We start from the raw sequence: 16973 nt of genomic DNA, 5'->3' as shown, positions 1-16973 counted from the left end.
AATAAAAACAAAATGCCAAGACTGGATTTGCTGATATTGCACCTACTTTACACAAGTGGAATCAACAAGCCTTGAATGGGATTAATGCACTGGAGAGTAAGGCTCATTTCCACTCTCTGTGTCTTAACATCTTGCTTTTCTTAGAGTGGAAAATAGGAGTACAATTACACTTACTGGAGAGCATAGGAGTTTGGGGTATGAACATAGATATGCTCAAATATGTCGAACACTCACATATGACAAACCATTGGCATTTTTTCTTTTCTCTTGGTTTTGGCGCCAAGCTGTGGCTTTGAGAAAAGTGTCCCTGAAAGTTGAGTGAAAAGATTACAAAAAAACAGGTAAATGCTGCTCTGTTTCTATGGTGCCAGGCATGCTGATGCCCAGTTGACGCTCTCATCACAGGAATAGAAATAGGACAGGACTGCTGCTGTGAGAGGTCAGACATTTGCAAAGGGTAGAAAGTGTTTAATTCACAGCACGATTTATTCCATCCAGGCACATTATACTCAGCACTCATTCATTATATGCATCTGATAACCACAACCTGCATGCATTCTGAGCTCAATTGGCTCCAGTTCCCAACTGCCCACAAAATAAGGAACAAAGTGGGGCCATCGGGCACCACTCAGTCTGCAGTCCCGGGTGAAATTTTAGGTGTCTTATCTAATGCTTCCATGTTTGGCACTAAAGCAAATACCCCAATTGTATTGGCTCCACTTTTGCACTTCTCACATTCAGCAGGGTTTCCAGTCACTGGACATTCAGTAGCCCTTTTCAGACCTTTACTGATTGTCTGAAGTGGAGCCAATATGTGCAAAGACGATAGGGCAGGACTCACATGCACCCCTTGCCCACTTCCCAGTTTAAGCCTTCACATATTTAGCAGATGTCACAATAAGCTTCTGATACACAATAAATATACTGTGACACTCACAGATCCTTTCTCTTACCCACACTTTAAAAAGCCAAGAAAATAGTCTTTCCCCTGAGGGAAATAAGGACGAGAGAGACCCTTCTTTTCATATTTTTGTCTATGTGCCTTCTTAATGGCTAATAAAGCCACTGGTTTCATAGGAAAAATGTCAAGTTATACTATGACTCCCCCAGTATGGTTATACTTCACTGGAAATTCATATTTACACATTGTACAGGCACCAGTTCAGTACAGCCACCATCTCACCTGGAGCAGATGTACATTTTGTAAATATGAATTTCCAGTGACAGTATTTGGCCACTGCTGAACATTAAAAGTACTATAAAGTTGCCGCAAAATTTCATGTATGTTAGAAAATTTTATTTATTTATTTATTTATTTTATTAAAAGCTTTTGTATGCCATCCTGTTATACAAGATCTCAGGATGGCTTACAATATTTAAGATGACAATTAAAACAACAATTTCAATAAATAATAAAGCAGAACAAAACAATAAATCACAAAACAAACAGAGCGACTAAACTTAAAAACTATTAGATTTTGAAATACTGTTTAAATAAAAAGGTTTTGGCCTGGTGCCGAAAAGAGTATAAACTTGGCACTAGGCGTACCTCTCTGGGGAGTACATTCCAGAGTCTGGGCGCCACAGCAGAGAAGCCCTTACTCCAAACTGATGACCTTTTTACCTCTCTTAGAGAGGGTTCCCGGGTAGGGCTTCTTGCAAAGATCTGAAGGGGCGGGAGGGTATATAAGGAAGGAGACATTCCTTCAGGTATCCTGGCCCCAAGCCATTAGGGCTTTATCGGTCAAAACCAGCACCTTGAATTGGGCCCGGACTTCAACTGGAAGCCAATGGAGCTGGTAAAGGACCGGCGTTATGTGAGAGTAACGGCCAGTCCCTGTCAGCAGCCTGGCAGTATTATTTTGTACCAATTGCAGTATCCAAACCATTTTCAAGGGCAGCCCCACATAGAGTGCAGTGAAGAAATCCAAGTGGAAAGTTACCAGAGAATGTATCACTGTTGCTAGGGAGTGCTCATCCAGGTAAGGTCGGTGCTGATGGATCAGTCAAAGTTGTAGGAAAGCACTCCTTGCCACCACCGCCACCTGGAACTCCAGTGACAGCTCTGGGTCAAGGAGTACTCCCAAGCTGCAGACCCTGTCCTTCAGCGGAAGTGCAACCCCGTCCAGAACTGGGTCAAAATCACCTACCTGGAGACCCGCACCACCCACCAACAGGACTTTTACCTTATCTGGATTGAGGCTCAGTTCATTGGCCCTCATCCAGCCCATTACCTCAGCCAGGCACCGGTTCAGTTCAGCCACCACCTCACCTGGAGAAGATGTAAATGAGAGGTAGAGCTGGGTGTCATCAGCATACTGATAACTCTGCAGCCCAAACTTGATGACCTCTCCCAGCAGTTTCATGTAGATGTTAAATAGCATGGGGGACAAAATAGAGCCCTGTGGAACTCCATGGCAAAGTTGCCATGGCGCAGAGCTATAGTCCCCCAGCACAACCATCTGGAATCGGCTGGCCAGAAAGGAGTGGAACCACTGCCATATAGTGCCTCTTACTCCCAAGTCAGCCAGCCTATCCAGAAGGATACCATGGTCAATGGTATTGAAAGCCGCTGAGAGAACCAAAAGGGACGCAGTCCCCCTTTCCCTCTCCCTACACAGGTCATCATACAGGGCGACCAAGGCAGGTTTAGTACCATAACCGGGTCTGAAGCTAGACTGAAATGGGTCCAGATAATCAGTTTCATCCAAGAGTGCCTAGAGTTGTCCCACCACCACCCACTCTAACACCTTGCCCAGGAACGGAATGTTGGCCACCGGTCTAAAGTTGGTGGCCACCTCTGGGTCCAGGGATACCTTGTTCAGGACAGGCTGGATCACTGCCTCCTTCAAGGGGGCTGAGACCCAGCCCTCCCTCAGTGAGCCATTAATAACCTCCTGGACCCAGGGACCAATCCCATAACTGGACTCTGTAAGTAGCCAGGAAGGGCAAGGGTCAAGAAGACAGTTGGTAGGACATGCCATCCCAAGCACCTTGTCCACATCATCAGGCTGCAATAACTGAAAGCATCCATTAAAGATGGACCAGACAGAGCTCTGGACACTTCTTGTACTGGAATAGTATCAACTGTGGAGTCCAGATCACGGTGAATCTGAGTGATTTCTTTCCTCAATGTGCTGGGCAAAGTCACCACAGCAGGCTGCCGAAGGTGAAACCATGTCATTTTCCTGGCCCGCGTGTGTTAGGCCTTGCACTATTTCGAAAAGCTCCGCTGGACAGCACTGTGAGTAAGCAATGGAAATGGAGAAGAAGTGCCTCTTTGCCACCCTCACTGCCACAGCATAGGCTTGACAATAAGCGCATAAGTGTGTTGGGTCAGATTCGTCACGAGATTTCCTCCACCTGCGCTCTAATCATCTCCCAGCCTGCTTCATTGCCTGCAACGCAGGCGTATACCATGGTGCCGAGCGGGCTCTGCTAGGTGGGAGAGGATGCTTAGGAGCAATCATGTTGATTGCCCTGGTCATCTCCCTGTTCCACGAATCGACCAGGACATCAACAGGAGTGCCAGCTCCTGTTTTACTTTGTTTTACTTTGAATTTTAAGCAACAATGAATAGTACATTTGAACATTTCTTCTGTCCCAGGATCACTATAATTAACCAATATAGCATATGCCTCATAGTGACCCTTTTAGGTTAAGACTAAACATTAAAGCTAAATCTTCAGTATGAAATTTGTACTTAATGTTTACAGTTTGAATGGAAATATCTTCACAAATATTTGCTTTATTTAACTGTAAAACAACCTTAAACCAAAACAACATAAGGGTGCTGAACTTCCAGTGCTTAAAAATGACACTATCAAACCTATGTAAAACTCTGAATATGTCAAGGATTTCGACATCTATTCTTGAATAAAGACAGTTCCTTTTGCGTTTCTGCTCCAAAAAAACCTTTTCTATATCTGCCTTCATTATCTTCATGACAAGTCTTTAGAGACAATGACTGACAACCAGCAGGTAATATGATGCCATCCAACTGTTATCCAGTCTGCATTTACTGTTAAGTAAAACAGACTTTTAGTTAGACAGACAAAAACCCCAAATTTTTAAAAAGGAGGCACCCTTGAGTGAAGACAGCTATTTTTTTAAACAAATAAAAAGGTGCATAATTCAGTTTTAATGGGGCACTCTCCCAACACTGTGCTACCTATATTCACATGGTAATTATGATTATTTTGTTCATTTATTGTGTGTAATTTGCTCACTTAAAAATTAATAACACTATGCAAATGAACTCACACCATAAACAAGGAATTGCCTGCATGCTTTTCACTGTATGACATTCTTTGCTATAGGCATCCAAAGTATAATCATTAATATGTTTCTGTATTTATTTTTAAAGGTACCCCACCACTCAAGCAGCCTAAACTTGGTTTAAAGAACAATAGCACCAATGTTCATGAATAGAAACAAAAACCATTAAATATAAAATAGGTGTTAACATACAAATGGCAGGTAGTCACATGAAGAAAGATCCTTATTGCTATAAGAATTCAGCTGAACCTGATGGACTTAACGTGGTGTCCAAAAGTTTAGATATGTGGTGTCAAGCGAGCAGCACGTATTTGCAGCACATATATTTTCAATGGAGTTTCACAGCACATATATTTCCAATGGCTTTTCACTGCTGTTCTGATGAGCAGCTAGTGATGGCTTTGCTCATGTTGCGAAATACAGAATAGGAACTCTGGGGGTACTTTCCAGATGAAGAATTGATTGTGCAATCACCCTGCTTCTTTCAGAATATTTTATGAGGGTCCAGGCAACATCCTCCTTGGGTAACCCTCCCATGTTTTCCCAACATTACAGCTATCTTTTTCCTTATCACAGAAAATCTGTTAAAGAGAAAATAGCTGCACAATATATTTTGACTGATGATTATTTAAAAACTAATAACCACTGGAAAGATCCAAGGAAAACAGGTTTGCTTGCCAATAATTGTTCATCTTCTAATGGTTCTCTGAGCTATGTAAAATATAGGGGAAGCAAGTGAACAGTGAAGCAGAACTTTCTTAAAGTGCAAAGTAAGAAAAAAGTGCAGTTAGCTGTACCATCAGTAAAGTGACATACACATTCAGGTTCAGAACTGTTTGAGGCTGAAAACCTTTGAAGAGATGCATGTGCATGCCATTGGCACTGCATATGTTCAGCCACAAGGATAGCTGGCAATTCTACTGCAGCCACTCACTCATATGTCTGAAAATAGGTCATCAGGAGGTGTGGGCTGCGGAACCATCAGTATGCTGATGATACCCAGCTCTACCTCTCGTTTTCCACCAATCCAGGTGAGGCAGTGGCTGTGCTGAACCAGTGCCTGGCCGAGGTAATGGGCTGGATGAGGGCCAATAAACTGAAGCTCAATCCAGACAAGATGGAAGTCCTGTTGGTTGGCGGTTCGGGCTTCAGAGAAGGTGAATTGAACCTCGTCCTGAACGGGGTTGCACTCCCTCCTAGGGACAAGGTCCGCAGCTTGGGAGTGCTCCTCGACCCGGAGCTTTCACTCGAAGCTCAGGTGACAACAGCGGCGAGGAGCGCTTTCCTCCAGCTTCGGCTGATTCATCAGCTGCGTCCCTACCTGGAGTACGACTGCCTTGCAACAGTGACTCATGCGCTGGTGACTTCCTGTCTTGACTTCTGTAACGCGCTCTACGTGGGGCTACCCTTGAAGACGGTCTGGATACTTCAATTGGTTCAGAATAGAGCTGCCAGGCTGCTGACGGGGACTGGACGTTATGTTCGCATGACTCCAGTTCTCCGTCAGCTTCACTGGCTCCCCATTGAAGTCCGGGCCCAATTCAAGGTGTTGATAATGACCTATAAAGCCCTAAACGGCTTGGGTCCTGGTTACCTGAAGGAGCACTTACATCCATATTTGCCCAGTCGCCCCCTGAGATCGGCGGGAGAGGCCCTTCTCCGGGAGCCCTCCGTGAGAGAAATTAGGAGGGTGGCTACTCGGAGAAGGGCTTTCTCAGCGGTGGCGCCTAAGTTATGGAATGCGCTCCCCAGAGAGGTCCGCCTGGCGCCGTCGTTATGTGTTTTTCGGCGCCAGGCAAAGACCTTTTTATTTAAGCAACATTTTAAATGCTAATACAACTGAATTTTATCTGGCCAGGGCGGCTTATTTTATAATGTGTGTTTTAAATTATGATCATTTTATATGGATATTTTAACTTATTGCTTTATCTAGTGTTGTAAGCCGCCCCGAGGCTTCGGCGAATGGGGCGGCATAAAAATGTTTTAATAAATAAATAAATAAATAAGCAGCTTTAAAACTAAAATTTCCACGATGTCTTCTGAAACTTACGTCTAATTTCTCCTTGATCCAAACATCCATTACTGAGGAGAAGAAACAATTCAAGTAGCAGGTACTTAGATACACTTCATGCCTCAATCTTAAGATTTCTGCCCTAGATTCTGTAACATTCACATTTTCTAAGTTACTGAGTGTGCTCAAAAGCTTGCCACCTCTGTCTACATAGTGTTGAAGCATGAAGAATGATACTTCAGTTATAACAATATATTGAACTGGGTGACTGACCCACGTAAAGAATGCATGTCTTCACTCTTAATTTCTTGTTATAACTCCTCCTTAGTATAGGAGAGTCTACAAAATGTTAGGTAAATGTAAGAAAAAAATTCACATCTGGAACAAAGATAGGTGGTCTTGCTGATGGCCCTCTTGACAGGCCTGACATCCTATACCTGCCTGATAGACTATTATCCTAGATCTAACAGCTCTGGTTTAGAATCTGAGGCAATATCACCTTCTTAATTATAGCTTTTATTCTTCAGTATCAGTGCTAACAAAATGTTTTTCATGATTGTTTTTATTTAATTTATTTTTATGAATTTCTAACACTACTCCACAAAGAGAACTGATGCAATTCAGTGTTTCAAAATGGAACATATGGCTTCGCTCAAAACCAGCTTTAGGTTGCTTCCCTTTTGTCCCTCTCTGAAACAAGAGTTTAAACTTGATTCTCAGAGGCCAAATGGCTTTTGATACAAATTTTTTTAAGTACAACTCTTTTGTCATGAAGTAGGGTGAGTCTATTCAGGGGAAAAGAAGCAATTTGGGATAGATCTCAACCTGCATCTCCCCCCTCAACCTGCTAAACTAGTCTAGATACTGAAAAGGAACACTGAAAAAAAGTGTGTCATATACTGACAGATTTCCTATGCTTCTGTTCTCCAGAGTAATTACAAAGGAGTTAAGAACTAAGGTGTTTGCCCATCCTTTGGCTTGTGCTAAAAGCACAAAAACACTTCTCTGGAGGTCAGATATGTTTCCTTCTAGGTTTTCCACCCTGACAACAATCAGTCAATGTAAACAAAAATGCAGCCTCTATGAATGGAGTAAACCAAACATTAATTTTTGATAAGCCAGAGGTTACTGAAATAAATAGAGGTTAAGAGAAACTGATGCTCTATTAATTGTAGAGGTTTCATTTTTTTCTCTCTCTCTCTGCAAACATTTTATTGCTGCTGTGCAAATGCTACACAATTGATGTTCTCCACACTTTGCATGTAATCATAATTAATGGAATGGGCATAAAGGAAATCTGTTCATAGTGATTTTTATTATGGATAATATTTTTAACATTGAGTTTGTTTTGGAAAGAGAAAATTATCACTACCCAGAAAGCTTTTGTTATTGGGCAGTATAATAAATAAATAAAATAAAATAAAATCCCCAACATTTATTCAGAATTAGACAACGATTGCCATTTATATCTAATCCTTTTGGTTTCCCATTATTTAAAAAGCAGAATAACTCTGTGAACACAGCTTTACCAATCAAACCATTACAATCTCAACTTAGCATGGTGCAAGTATCATGCTAGCAAGAATCTCACTCTTACCCAAGCTTGGGAAGCCAAACTTACCTGACTATAATGAAAGACACATAAAAATTCATCTCCTTTTGTAAGTGGCAGGTCTTCTTGCAGCATTTATAGCTGTAGTGTATAGGGACCCATTTATTTCCAGGTTATCACCTTCTACCCACAGCCACATAAAATAAAAGCTCAGAGAGTGACGGGAATCAACAAAAGACCTCATTTCTTCCTGCAATGGCAGAGCTGCTCCTGGGAGAATAGGGCAATTTGGAATAGTAGCTAAAGGTGGGGAAATGTCAACTACGTGTGGACACATGGGTCTTCATCAAGATTATTTACAAAAAATACATGGTAGAAGCTTCTGAGCTATGCTTTTGGGCAATGTACAGCATATAATATCATGGCAGCAGAGGCTACAACAAAAATGACTATAGTGGTTTCAGTATGGTTATCTGAACAAGGCTAACACTTACTCTAGTCCAGTATTTCAGACCAGCTTCAACAATTAAATATTGTATGCAGGAATAAAACAGTATATATGGCACATCTGCTTTTCAATTCTCTCATTCCCAACTATGGCTCCTGTTTCCAGGCTCTAAATAGGATAAAGATCTCAGTCTACAATTATTTTCTGGTTACATTTCTAATTTCCTAACTGTAGGAAAGAAGCTTCAAAGTCACAAATCTTATTATTTTGAATGTTGGAAGTAGGATATACAAATCAGCAAAACTAAATTTCACTGAAGTGTATCTTGAAGCTGACTCAAGTCTGCATCAGAGTCCAAGCTTTGTTGGTATTTTTGTATGAAAATCTGTGTGCATTTTGTACATTTTTTGCAAAAATACTACACCTCAGCTGTGCACATCTTTGAAATATGTACATTTTATGTGCTCATTGATTAAAGCACATTTGTGACATTTGTGATTGCAAGTTCATAAATATACAGATTTTGAGTGCAGTTTGCATCTGGATTAGTGTTTCCTCCAGAAGGTGCAAACTGGATAACATATCAAACTGGAACAGATTTTGGAAAGATCCCTAGTTGCAAGCTCCCAAATTCATTTTTGATTCTTTCAGTTGGAAAGAAATGTTATCTGATGAGAAATCGTTTCAATTAGAACTCATTTGTGAAAGAAATATATGGTTCATACACACCTTTGGCCAGTCAGTCTCAGTCTAACCTGTCTCACAGGACTATCTTGGTAATAAAATGTAGGCCAGCCAGAGAGGGACCATGTAAGTTACACTGGAATCCTTGAGGAAAGGCAGGATATACGTTTAATTAAGGAATCAGTAAAACTGTTTATTTACTGAGACATCAATTATTTAATTATGCCAAACACTACACTAATAGTGACAAAGCAGCATATCACATCAACTGTTTATGCAATATCATGGTATAAACAAATGGGCAAAAATGACTCAGATTCTTCTAAGGTATATAAAAATATTTTCTGTTGATACATGTTCATACAAAGACCTCACAATGATTGAAGATGTCTTGGAGTGTTATCACAGAAAGCCTATGGAATGTTACCATTCAGCCACCTCTGCTTGAAGTAAAGTTCATTTTGCTATTAAGAGGCAAATTAGGAGTTATGCGGGATAGCATTCACCTGTTCCTTGGTGTTAGTGTTAATAGTGTTGCCCTATAGCACAAACCAATGCTTACATAATGTAACCAATGCTTGCTGGAACAATGGAGTGAAAACAGCAACTTACTGCCAATTTTGGAGGCAAATCATCACACTATTCTCATTGTACTAACAGGTACAACACTGTGACAGTGTTGCTTCATGCTAGCACATTGTCATCAGTGCTAAGACAGCTGGATACTAACTTTAATATATACATACATGAATGAACTGAGGTCCCTTAACTAAGAATGAGCCTCACTCTTTCACCAAGTACCTTTTCTCTCTCTTCTGAGATTCACAGTGTATATTTATAAGGGAAATTACATATCTATAACTTTTATTTCATAAAAAGTTGATTGGAGTGATTTTGAACAAAACAATTGCCTTATGGGAACAGGTTAAATACATCTTCCTCCCATCATCCTCTTCTCAATATCACAGCCTGATTTTCACTACAAAAATCTTCTGGGGATTCATACACAGCAAGCTTCTGTCTGACGGTCCATCTCTCTATGCTTCCATAGTGGGACACATCTTGCTTTAAATACATTAAAGCTCAGTTTTGGAGCTGCTGGTCCTAGTTACTACACCATGTGTGTGTGGTGCAGGGAGTGTTGTTTTGCTGTCCCTTGAGTGTCTCCTAAGTCCACCTCCATTAAAAAAATAGTAATATTCATCTACAATTATGCATTTAAGAGGAATTTTGGAGCTAAGGGCCTCAGGGATGGCCCACTAAGACTGCAGTATTCCTTGACACATCTAACAGCTTGATTCCCTTCCCTGATGTCTGGTGGGAGGATACCCTTATCAACAGCACCGTACATTTAGTAAAACTGCTGCTATCACCTTACCCTGTTCTTGTTCCATTATTACTCATTCCGTCTTAATTATCCACAATCATGTTCTTTATTTCAGTCTCTTTGAACACTTAGGTGAGGGGGTATCATAATCACCATAGTTTGAACCAAAACTTTAATTCTTTGCTAACAAGAATTATATTGTTAGCAAATCACTCAGTTTTAGAGTGAACTTAACAGAACCCTCCTCAGTCAAAACACATTGACCTTGGTGCTTTTCACCCACCAACATCAGCAAGGCAGGAAAAATACAGAAAAAGAGTAAGCCAAATAGATCTGTCATGTATGCAAGAATAGAGCAGGCATTTTCAGATTTTTTCAAAATTACAGATTTGAATATGTCTCCAAGCAGAAAAGGGGGAGATTAAACAAGTTATGCATGTGTCACACACAGAGAGATTCCATAATATTTTAAGATGTTATGACTGGGTTCTCTCAATGGACATCAAGACAACCATCTCTGCCTAGTATGCCTCCTGTATCAGGAATGGCTTTGGGCAAGAAATACTCTTAAGCAACTTGGGTGGCTCAAGCATTGCCATTTCTAGCACATAGTCAACTGCAAATGTTCAGTTAGGGTGTCATACTGGCTGAACCATCAATTCTTTTGTGCAAAAGGATAAGCAGTTACATTTTCAGAAGCAAAATATGCCACCCTCCTGGTCGATACTAAGCTACAGTTTGATAACCATCTCCAGTTGCTCTTACTGCAGGCACACTTGGGCATTTGGATCTCTTACAAAACCTCTATCCAAATTCTGAAACAATATTACTCCAGAAAGGCACATTACTCTCTCTCTCTCTCTACTGCTTCATGGAGAATCTGGGGCTCTCTGAAAACGAACAGGTTACTGAAGTTCTATCATTGCCTAGCATAGTTTTTTTCCTGAACAAGTCAGTCTGTGTTTCCACAGGGAGACACCAACCTTATTTTAGAAAGAAACATTTTGCTGGTTTTCCTCCAGTCTTTAGGAAAAGGTTAAGCTATACGGTTTCAAGCCTTTAGGAAAGGTTCTATAAAAGAAAAGCTTCTATCAATGTATCTGCCATCCTCTCTTCTTGAATAATCCCTGCTTTCTGATTAAGCATGTATAGACAAGTGACTGTGCATTTAAGCTGATCTTGGTCTGAGCCCAACCACTTTTGTGCAGCCAAACTTGGTAGAAGGATTCATGGCTGAGGTTCCTATTTTAGTCTGGTGTATGGCTGATATCCCCTTCTAAAACCCTTGCGCAGAAGAAAAGTTCTTTGAAAGATCTGCTTTGCTCCACATGCTGATTTGGTGGTTTTCATAGGCAACCAAACCTAGAGAGAGCTCGAGAAATTGTGTTTGAGTGTGTTTACACGTTGTTCCTGCAACTAGTACAGTTTTCAGAGAAGGTTTGCAGGTTCCTCTTTAGTATAATGTTTGTGTTCAGAATTCATTGCTTTACAAATTCCCTCAGAATCAGCTTGTATATTTTGAATTCATGTTAGTAATCAATTAACTGTGAACGGCTGTTATCCTGAAATTTCTGTATATGTGAATAATTGTGTATTAACTTGGTTGCCATGGATACTCTATTGACAACCTTCAAAAGTCCTTTTAAGAGAATGTGTGTGTGGTAGAACATGCACAAATTTATACATGTGCTCAGAGAAGCACATTCAGTAATAATGTTCATGATGTCAAATTCCTGGCATTTATGTCTCCAAAGCTACTGCCAGTTTCAGTCTCCCCCTTTTCAACAAAACACAGTTACTAGTATAAAAAATATTATGCCTTGCTACATTTTGTGAGTTCAGAAAACTTGATTCTTGCACAGTTAACATATTCCTGTTTCTCTCCAATTATTTTTAATGTTTTGTTTTACTACACACGCATGAGAAAAAGAAATATTGTGTTTCTGTCCTTTGCTTTTTAAAAAAAGCCTATTAACAATAAAACACATGCCAGGATTTAAGGAGTTGGATTGAGGAGGGGGAGAGAAAGGGAGAGGTTAAGTGAGAAAAGGTGAAGAAATACATGAAATTAATCTGTATTCCACTGGCACTGACCTCCAGAAAGAGAGACCAGACTTCATTTTTGATATTAATTTATTAAAAGCTCTATATGCTTAGCTGGTCCTCAGAAATGAGCTACAGCATAGGTAGGATAAATCAGATACCTGTTAAATCTTCCACTTGCTGTGACCCATAATAAACTAGCAGCAGAGACCAGCTGAAAGCTGCCAAAGCAAACACCAAGAATGAGGTACAAGAACAGGTTACATCCTAGTAGAATCTACACTATGCTTAACTCTTCTGACACAGCACTAATTGCCATATGGGTTCCTTACAGACTAATGTTTAACTTTCTAAGGAAAATACTGAAATTGTCTCTTTCTTTAGAGCTGGACTGAAACAAGGACCCTGGTTTCTTCTACATATCAAGTTGCAAAACATAGAGTAGGACATTTTAATACATTTAGCTTGTTCTTGGCCTTGCATTTTTTTCCCTCACATGAGCTTCAGAAAATAGTTTTAACAAAGCCCAACTTTCACTGAAAGTAAATTGCAAGTGTACCTTATCTAGAAAACCTGTTTAAATAAAAGAAAAAAAAATCCCATTGACTTCCAGTGTGCACCCAATGGTCTTTTAGCTGCAAGGGAAGCAGATTATCCCAGGAATGCAAAATTCTCATTAACTTGCTACATTTATATTCATTGTATAAATGCTTACCATCACAGGAGTCAGACAGTTTCATTTAAAAAAAAATATGGACTCAAGCATTGTCATTTCCTGCCATCAGATTAAATCACCACCTTACTATGCATTTTTAACCAGCTTTTGTTTCTTTTGCTGAGAAAAGGCAAGGTGCTTTTCAGACACAGGGCACTCAACAAGCTGAGCACTGTATGATGTGTAGTATACACACAGGTCTTTGGGTATGCGACTTAAAGACATGCAACCTTCTTTTCAGAGTTTAGCAGTATTCTCAACAGTGTGTGTGTGTGTGCGCGCGGCACATGCCTATGTATCACACACCCTGGACAACAGAAGTAGTGCATGAATGAGGAAAGACTTAAGAGTTCATTGAAAGTAAACACAATGATGTTGAAACACAGTACAGAAAAAGGGTCTGGTAATATAACTCACTGAAATCCAGCATCACAAGCTATCATAAGCAAAAAGAAAAAAAAAGAAATTGAACAGACATTATTCTCTTGAGACCTGATAACTACTAGCATAATCAAAATGATTAAGAAAGGTCTGACCAATGAAATTATGTAGTCTTTAAAGCTGGTGTGTGCAACTGCTTTTTTCCCCTTTTAGCTGTAAGTGGAAGTAGACTTTCCAAAAACTGCGGACTGCAGCAGTAACAGACATTGTCTATATGTGAATTAGTGCTGCCATCTAAAGTTCATTAAATGATATGCAGTTTGTTTAATTCTACATAATAGCAGAATACCAGAATATCTCAACAATATTCAAGGCTTTTTGAATGTGACACAAGTACCTTCATACTATTAGGTATCTCAGAAATAATTATGCAACTTCTAATCATATTTGGTTCATAGGGTGTGGATGAATAAAATAACCTTACTGTGCTGTAGTGCAACCATTAAGCAAAACATAGTATGGCTTTCTGCCAGTTCAGAAAAAGAGAACCACACAGCCTGAGGAATCTTGGAAGCTGAAAACAAGCTTCCACCCATCATATTACAGTTAAGTACTCCTGCACTGTCGTTATAAAGCAAAGTAGTGCTACTCTAGCAAGCCACACAGTGAGAAGAATGCAGCAGGAAGCCTTTTTGAATCAGAAATATCCCACACAAGAAGTGTGCTCATTAGAAATAGACAAATGGACTTCTGTTCCCACCAATCATTCACATCACAGGAACTATTCATCTCACATTGATACAGCCACATTCCAAACAATCACCACATCAGCACTGACTGCATTAACTGGAAGAGGAATTGTATTTTTCCTGGCAACAAAAGATTATTATTTGAAAGGGTAGAAAATAAAATATTCCCACCAGAGAAGCACAGCCCTAGGAAATGTGTGGATCCTTCATATCAAATAGACAACCTGGGCACATTTACTGTCAAAATACCACTCCAGTAATCTGGAAAGGACCAAGAAAAGTGTATGAATGTGAACAGAATACATTCAGTATGTCAACTATACCTGCAGGAGCAACTCTTTTGCAACCACTTCTTCTGTCTTGCTGATTAGTCGTTTCTGCAATGCGTGTATCTTCTGTATCAACTCATAGGTACTTGGGTCACTGGCCTGCATGAGAAATATACTCTTAGTTGCAAGCTCTGTGCCTTGTAGCATGGACCCAACTTCTTATAACTAGAAAGCTAAATATCTTCCTTGCCCAAGAAGGGCAACTTTGTTATAGAATAAAGCTTATATTTTAGAGCAGCTATTATTAGCTCATGAACATGAACAGATGGAAAAGAAGAGAGAAATTCAAAGAAGCAGTATATAACCCTGACTGCTCAGGCCACCACCCAAGACCATATAGGGCTCAAATTGTTCCTACACTCAAATCGCCTCAGTCATGAAGATCTTCACACGTGATTCATCTGGGCTTTGAAAAGATGTGAACATCCTGGCACTGTATGTGACAGCTAGCTCCGTTAGCTACTTTGCCATCAGGAACTAATCACCACGAACTGTAGTATCTATACCGCATTTTAATTTCTAGTTCATACACATGGAATACACAGGAAGCAAAAAAAAATGTGTTACCACAATGCTACAGAGTGTCTGCTGTCATCATTTACTTACGAAAGTGGAATTCATGTGGAAAATTATGTTGACATGCACACTGTCCCAAAACAGTTTATCAACAGTGATCAACATTAGAGTCGTTTGCCTTGGGGCGCCTACCATTTAGCTGCAGGTCAGCCTCTTTACAGTGTGAAAATTTAGCCATTGCAACAAGCTGCAAGAAAAATCTCCAATGACAGGAATGTCCCAGAAGAAAATGGAGCCCTATATTAATGCAGGCAATTATGGTTCTCCAGCATTTAAATGAGGGAGGGAGGAATATTAACAAACTGTATTTTCCTTATATATGCTACATTTCACCTCCTGAGCCTAAAGGAGATTAACCACTAATACTTATATTTGGCACTCCACATTCATACAATGTAAGTCACCTAGAAAACATCCATAGAGATTTCCTAGAATCCTTCCATCTGTTTACACAAATGTTTCTAATTATTTAAATTTAAATCTATTTTTTTTTTCACTATGAAGTGAAAAAAATGAAGAGTTTAATCATTTTCAAGTCTTAAACAGCTGAGGTATATTATCTGTGGAAGTGACATGGATGTCCTCTTATTTGTTCTGCATATTTCTCAAGGAAAATTTTACCTTGTTTTTTCTATAAACTGGGTGTTCAAGCTATTTCAAAACTGCTGTATTGATCTAAGTTCCAAATGCTTAATTTCCTGTTATCACATCTACATTGGGATCTTATACACATCTACTTAGAAGCAAGTCCCTCTGAATGTAATGAGACTACTACCAAGTATGTGTGTTTGAGGTGCAGTCTTACTTATACAGTAGTAAAAATTCCATTATCATAACGGATGCAAGGAATTGAAGGAAGGGCCTTCTAAGGCAAGCAAAGAAAGGGGAAAGCAACGCATGTCAAGAAACATAATGCATCCCCCTAGGATACCTATCAACACTGTAGCCTGCTATGAGAGCCATATCAGCAGTGAACAGGTCACCCAACACCACCAGTAAACAAGTGTGGTCTTTACCATAATGTTGACTCCAAGTTTACCGTGTTACTATTTTCAACCAGCAGCGAATGGCAACCATTAAGTTATATAAGGAAACCTAGCAGGTCTAGGACAGGGACACACTTTATTCTACTTGTGTCCTAGTTTAGATTGAAATCTTTTCACTTTGTCTCATAGAATTCACTGGACAGCAATGAGAACCAAGCTTGCTTTGACTTATACAGATCCCTCTAAAATTCCATTTCTTGGTCACATTTGCATGTTAAGAGAGTGAACCCAAGGCTGTCATTTGCATATATGATTTAGAGAGAGAAAGAGACAGACAGACAAATAGCTTGCTCTACTTCATTAGCTCAGGGCAGGTCAAAACAGAAATTTATCCAGTATAAGCAACTGCTCAGCATTTTTATTAAATCGTCTTGGATTCTATATAGATAGGGCCCACTCGTCTCATAATACAGCCTTCAAAGGTTGCTGACTCAGATTCTGATTCAGAAGTGGCAGCTGAAGAGGCTGGGTTGGAATTTGCAGCTGAAATGCCAAGGCCACTGGGACCTAGAGATAAGCCAGGCAAACACTGAAAACCAGAGAGTTTCAAATTCTGGGTGGGATTCTGGGGAGCAAACTGAGTTGGGTAGGGAGGATCTAATGTCATTAGTCCAATTATATAGCATCAAGTTAAGAGAATGGCCCAATTAAGAAACATCAGATGCTCCCAGTGACTGGTCAATAAGCAACATGATTGCTACAGGCCACCAATGTGGTGCGGGCGGGGGGCGCAGGCCAGGCCAGCGGGTGGGCAGGCGCGTGCAGTGAGGCAGGGGCAGGGGCATGTAGAGATTGTTTTCTCCAAGCGAGTCCAAACCAATCTCCTTGTGAGCT

The 16973-nt window shown here is 40.2% G+C and overlaps 1 protein-coding gene across 1 annotated transcript in view; it reads right to left on the bottom strand.

Moving 5' to 3' along the window:
• Positions 1–16973, bottom strand: part of CFAP58 (cilia and flagella associated protein 58) — a 103685-nt gene that overhangs the window by 29581 nt on the left and 57131 nt on the right. The window contains exon 15 of the mRNA XM_044431375.1: positions 14512–14616. Within this exon, the coding sequence (XP_044287310.1) occupies positions 14512–14616 (105 nt within the window). The remainder of the gene's footprint in view (positions 1–14511; positions 14617–16973) is intronic.

This window comes from Varanus komodoensis, unplaced genomic scaffold, assembly GCF_004798865.1.
Source record: "Varanus komodoensis strain SLA01 unplaced genomic scaffold, ASM479886v1 scaffold1, whole genome shotgun sequence".
Classification (NCBI taxonomy): domain Eukaryota; kingdom Metazoa; phylum Chordata; class Lepidosauria; order Squamata; family Varanidae; genus Varanus; species Varanus komodoensis.
This window is presented reverse-complemented; position numbering and strand designations above follow the sequence as displayed.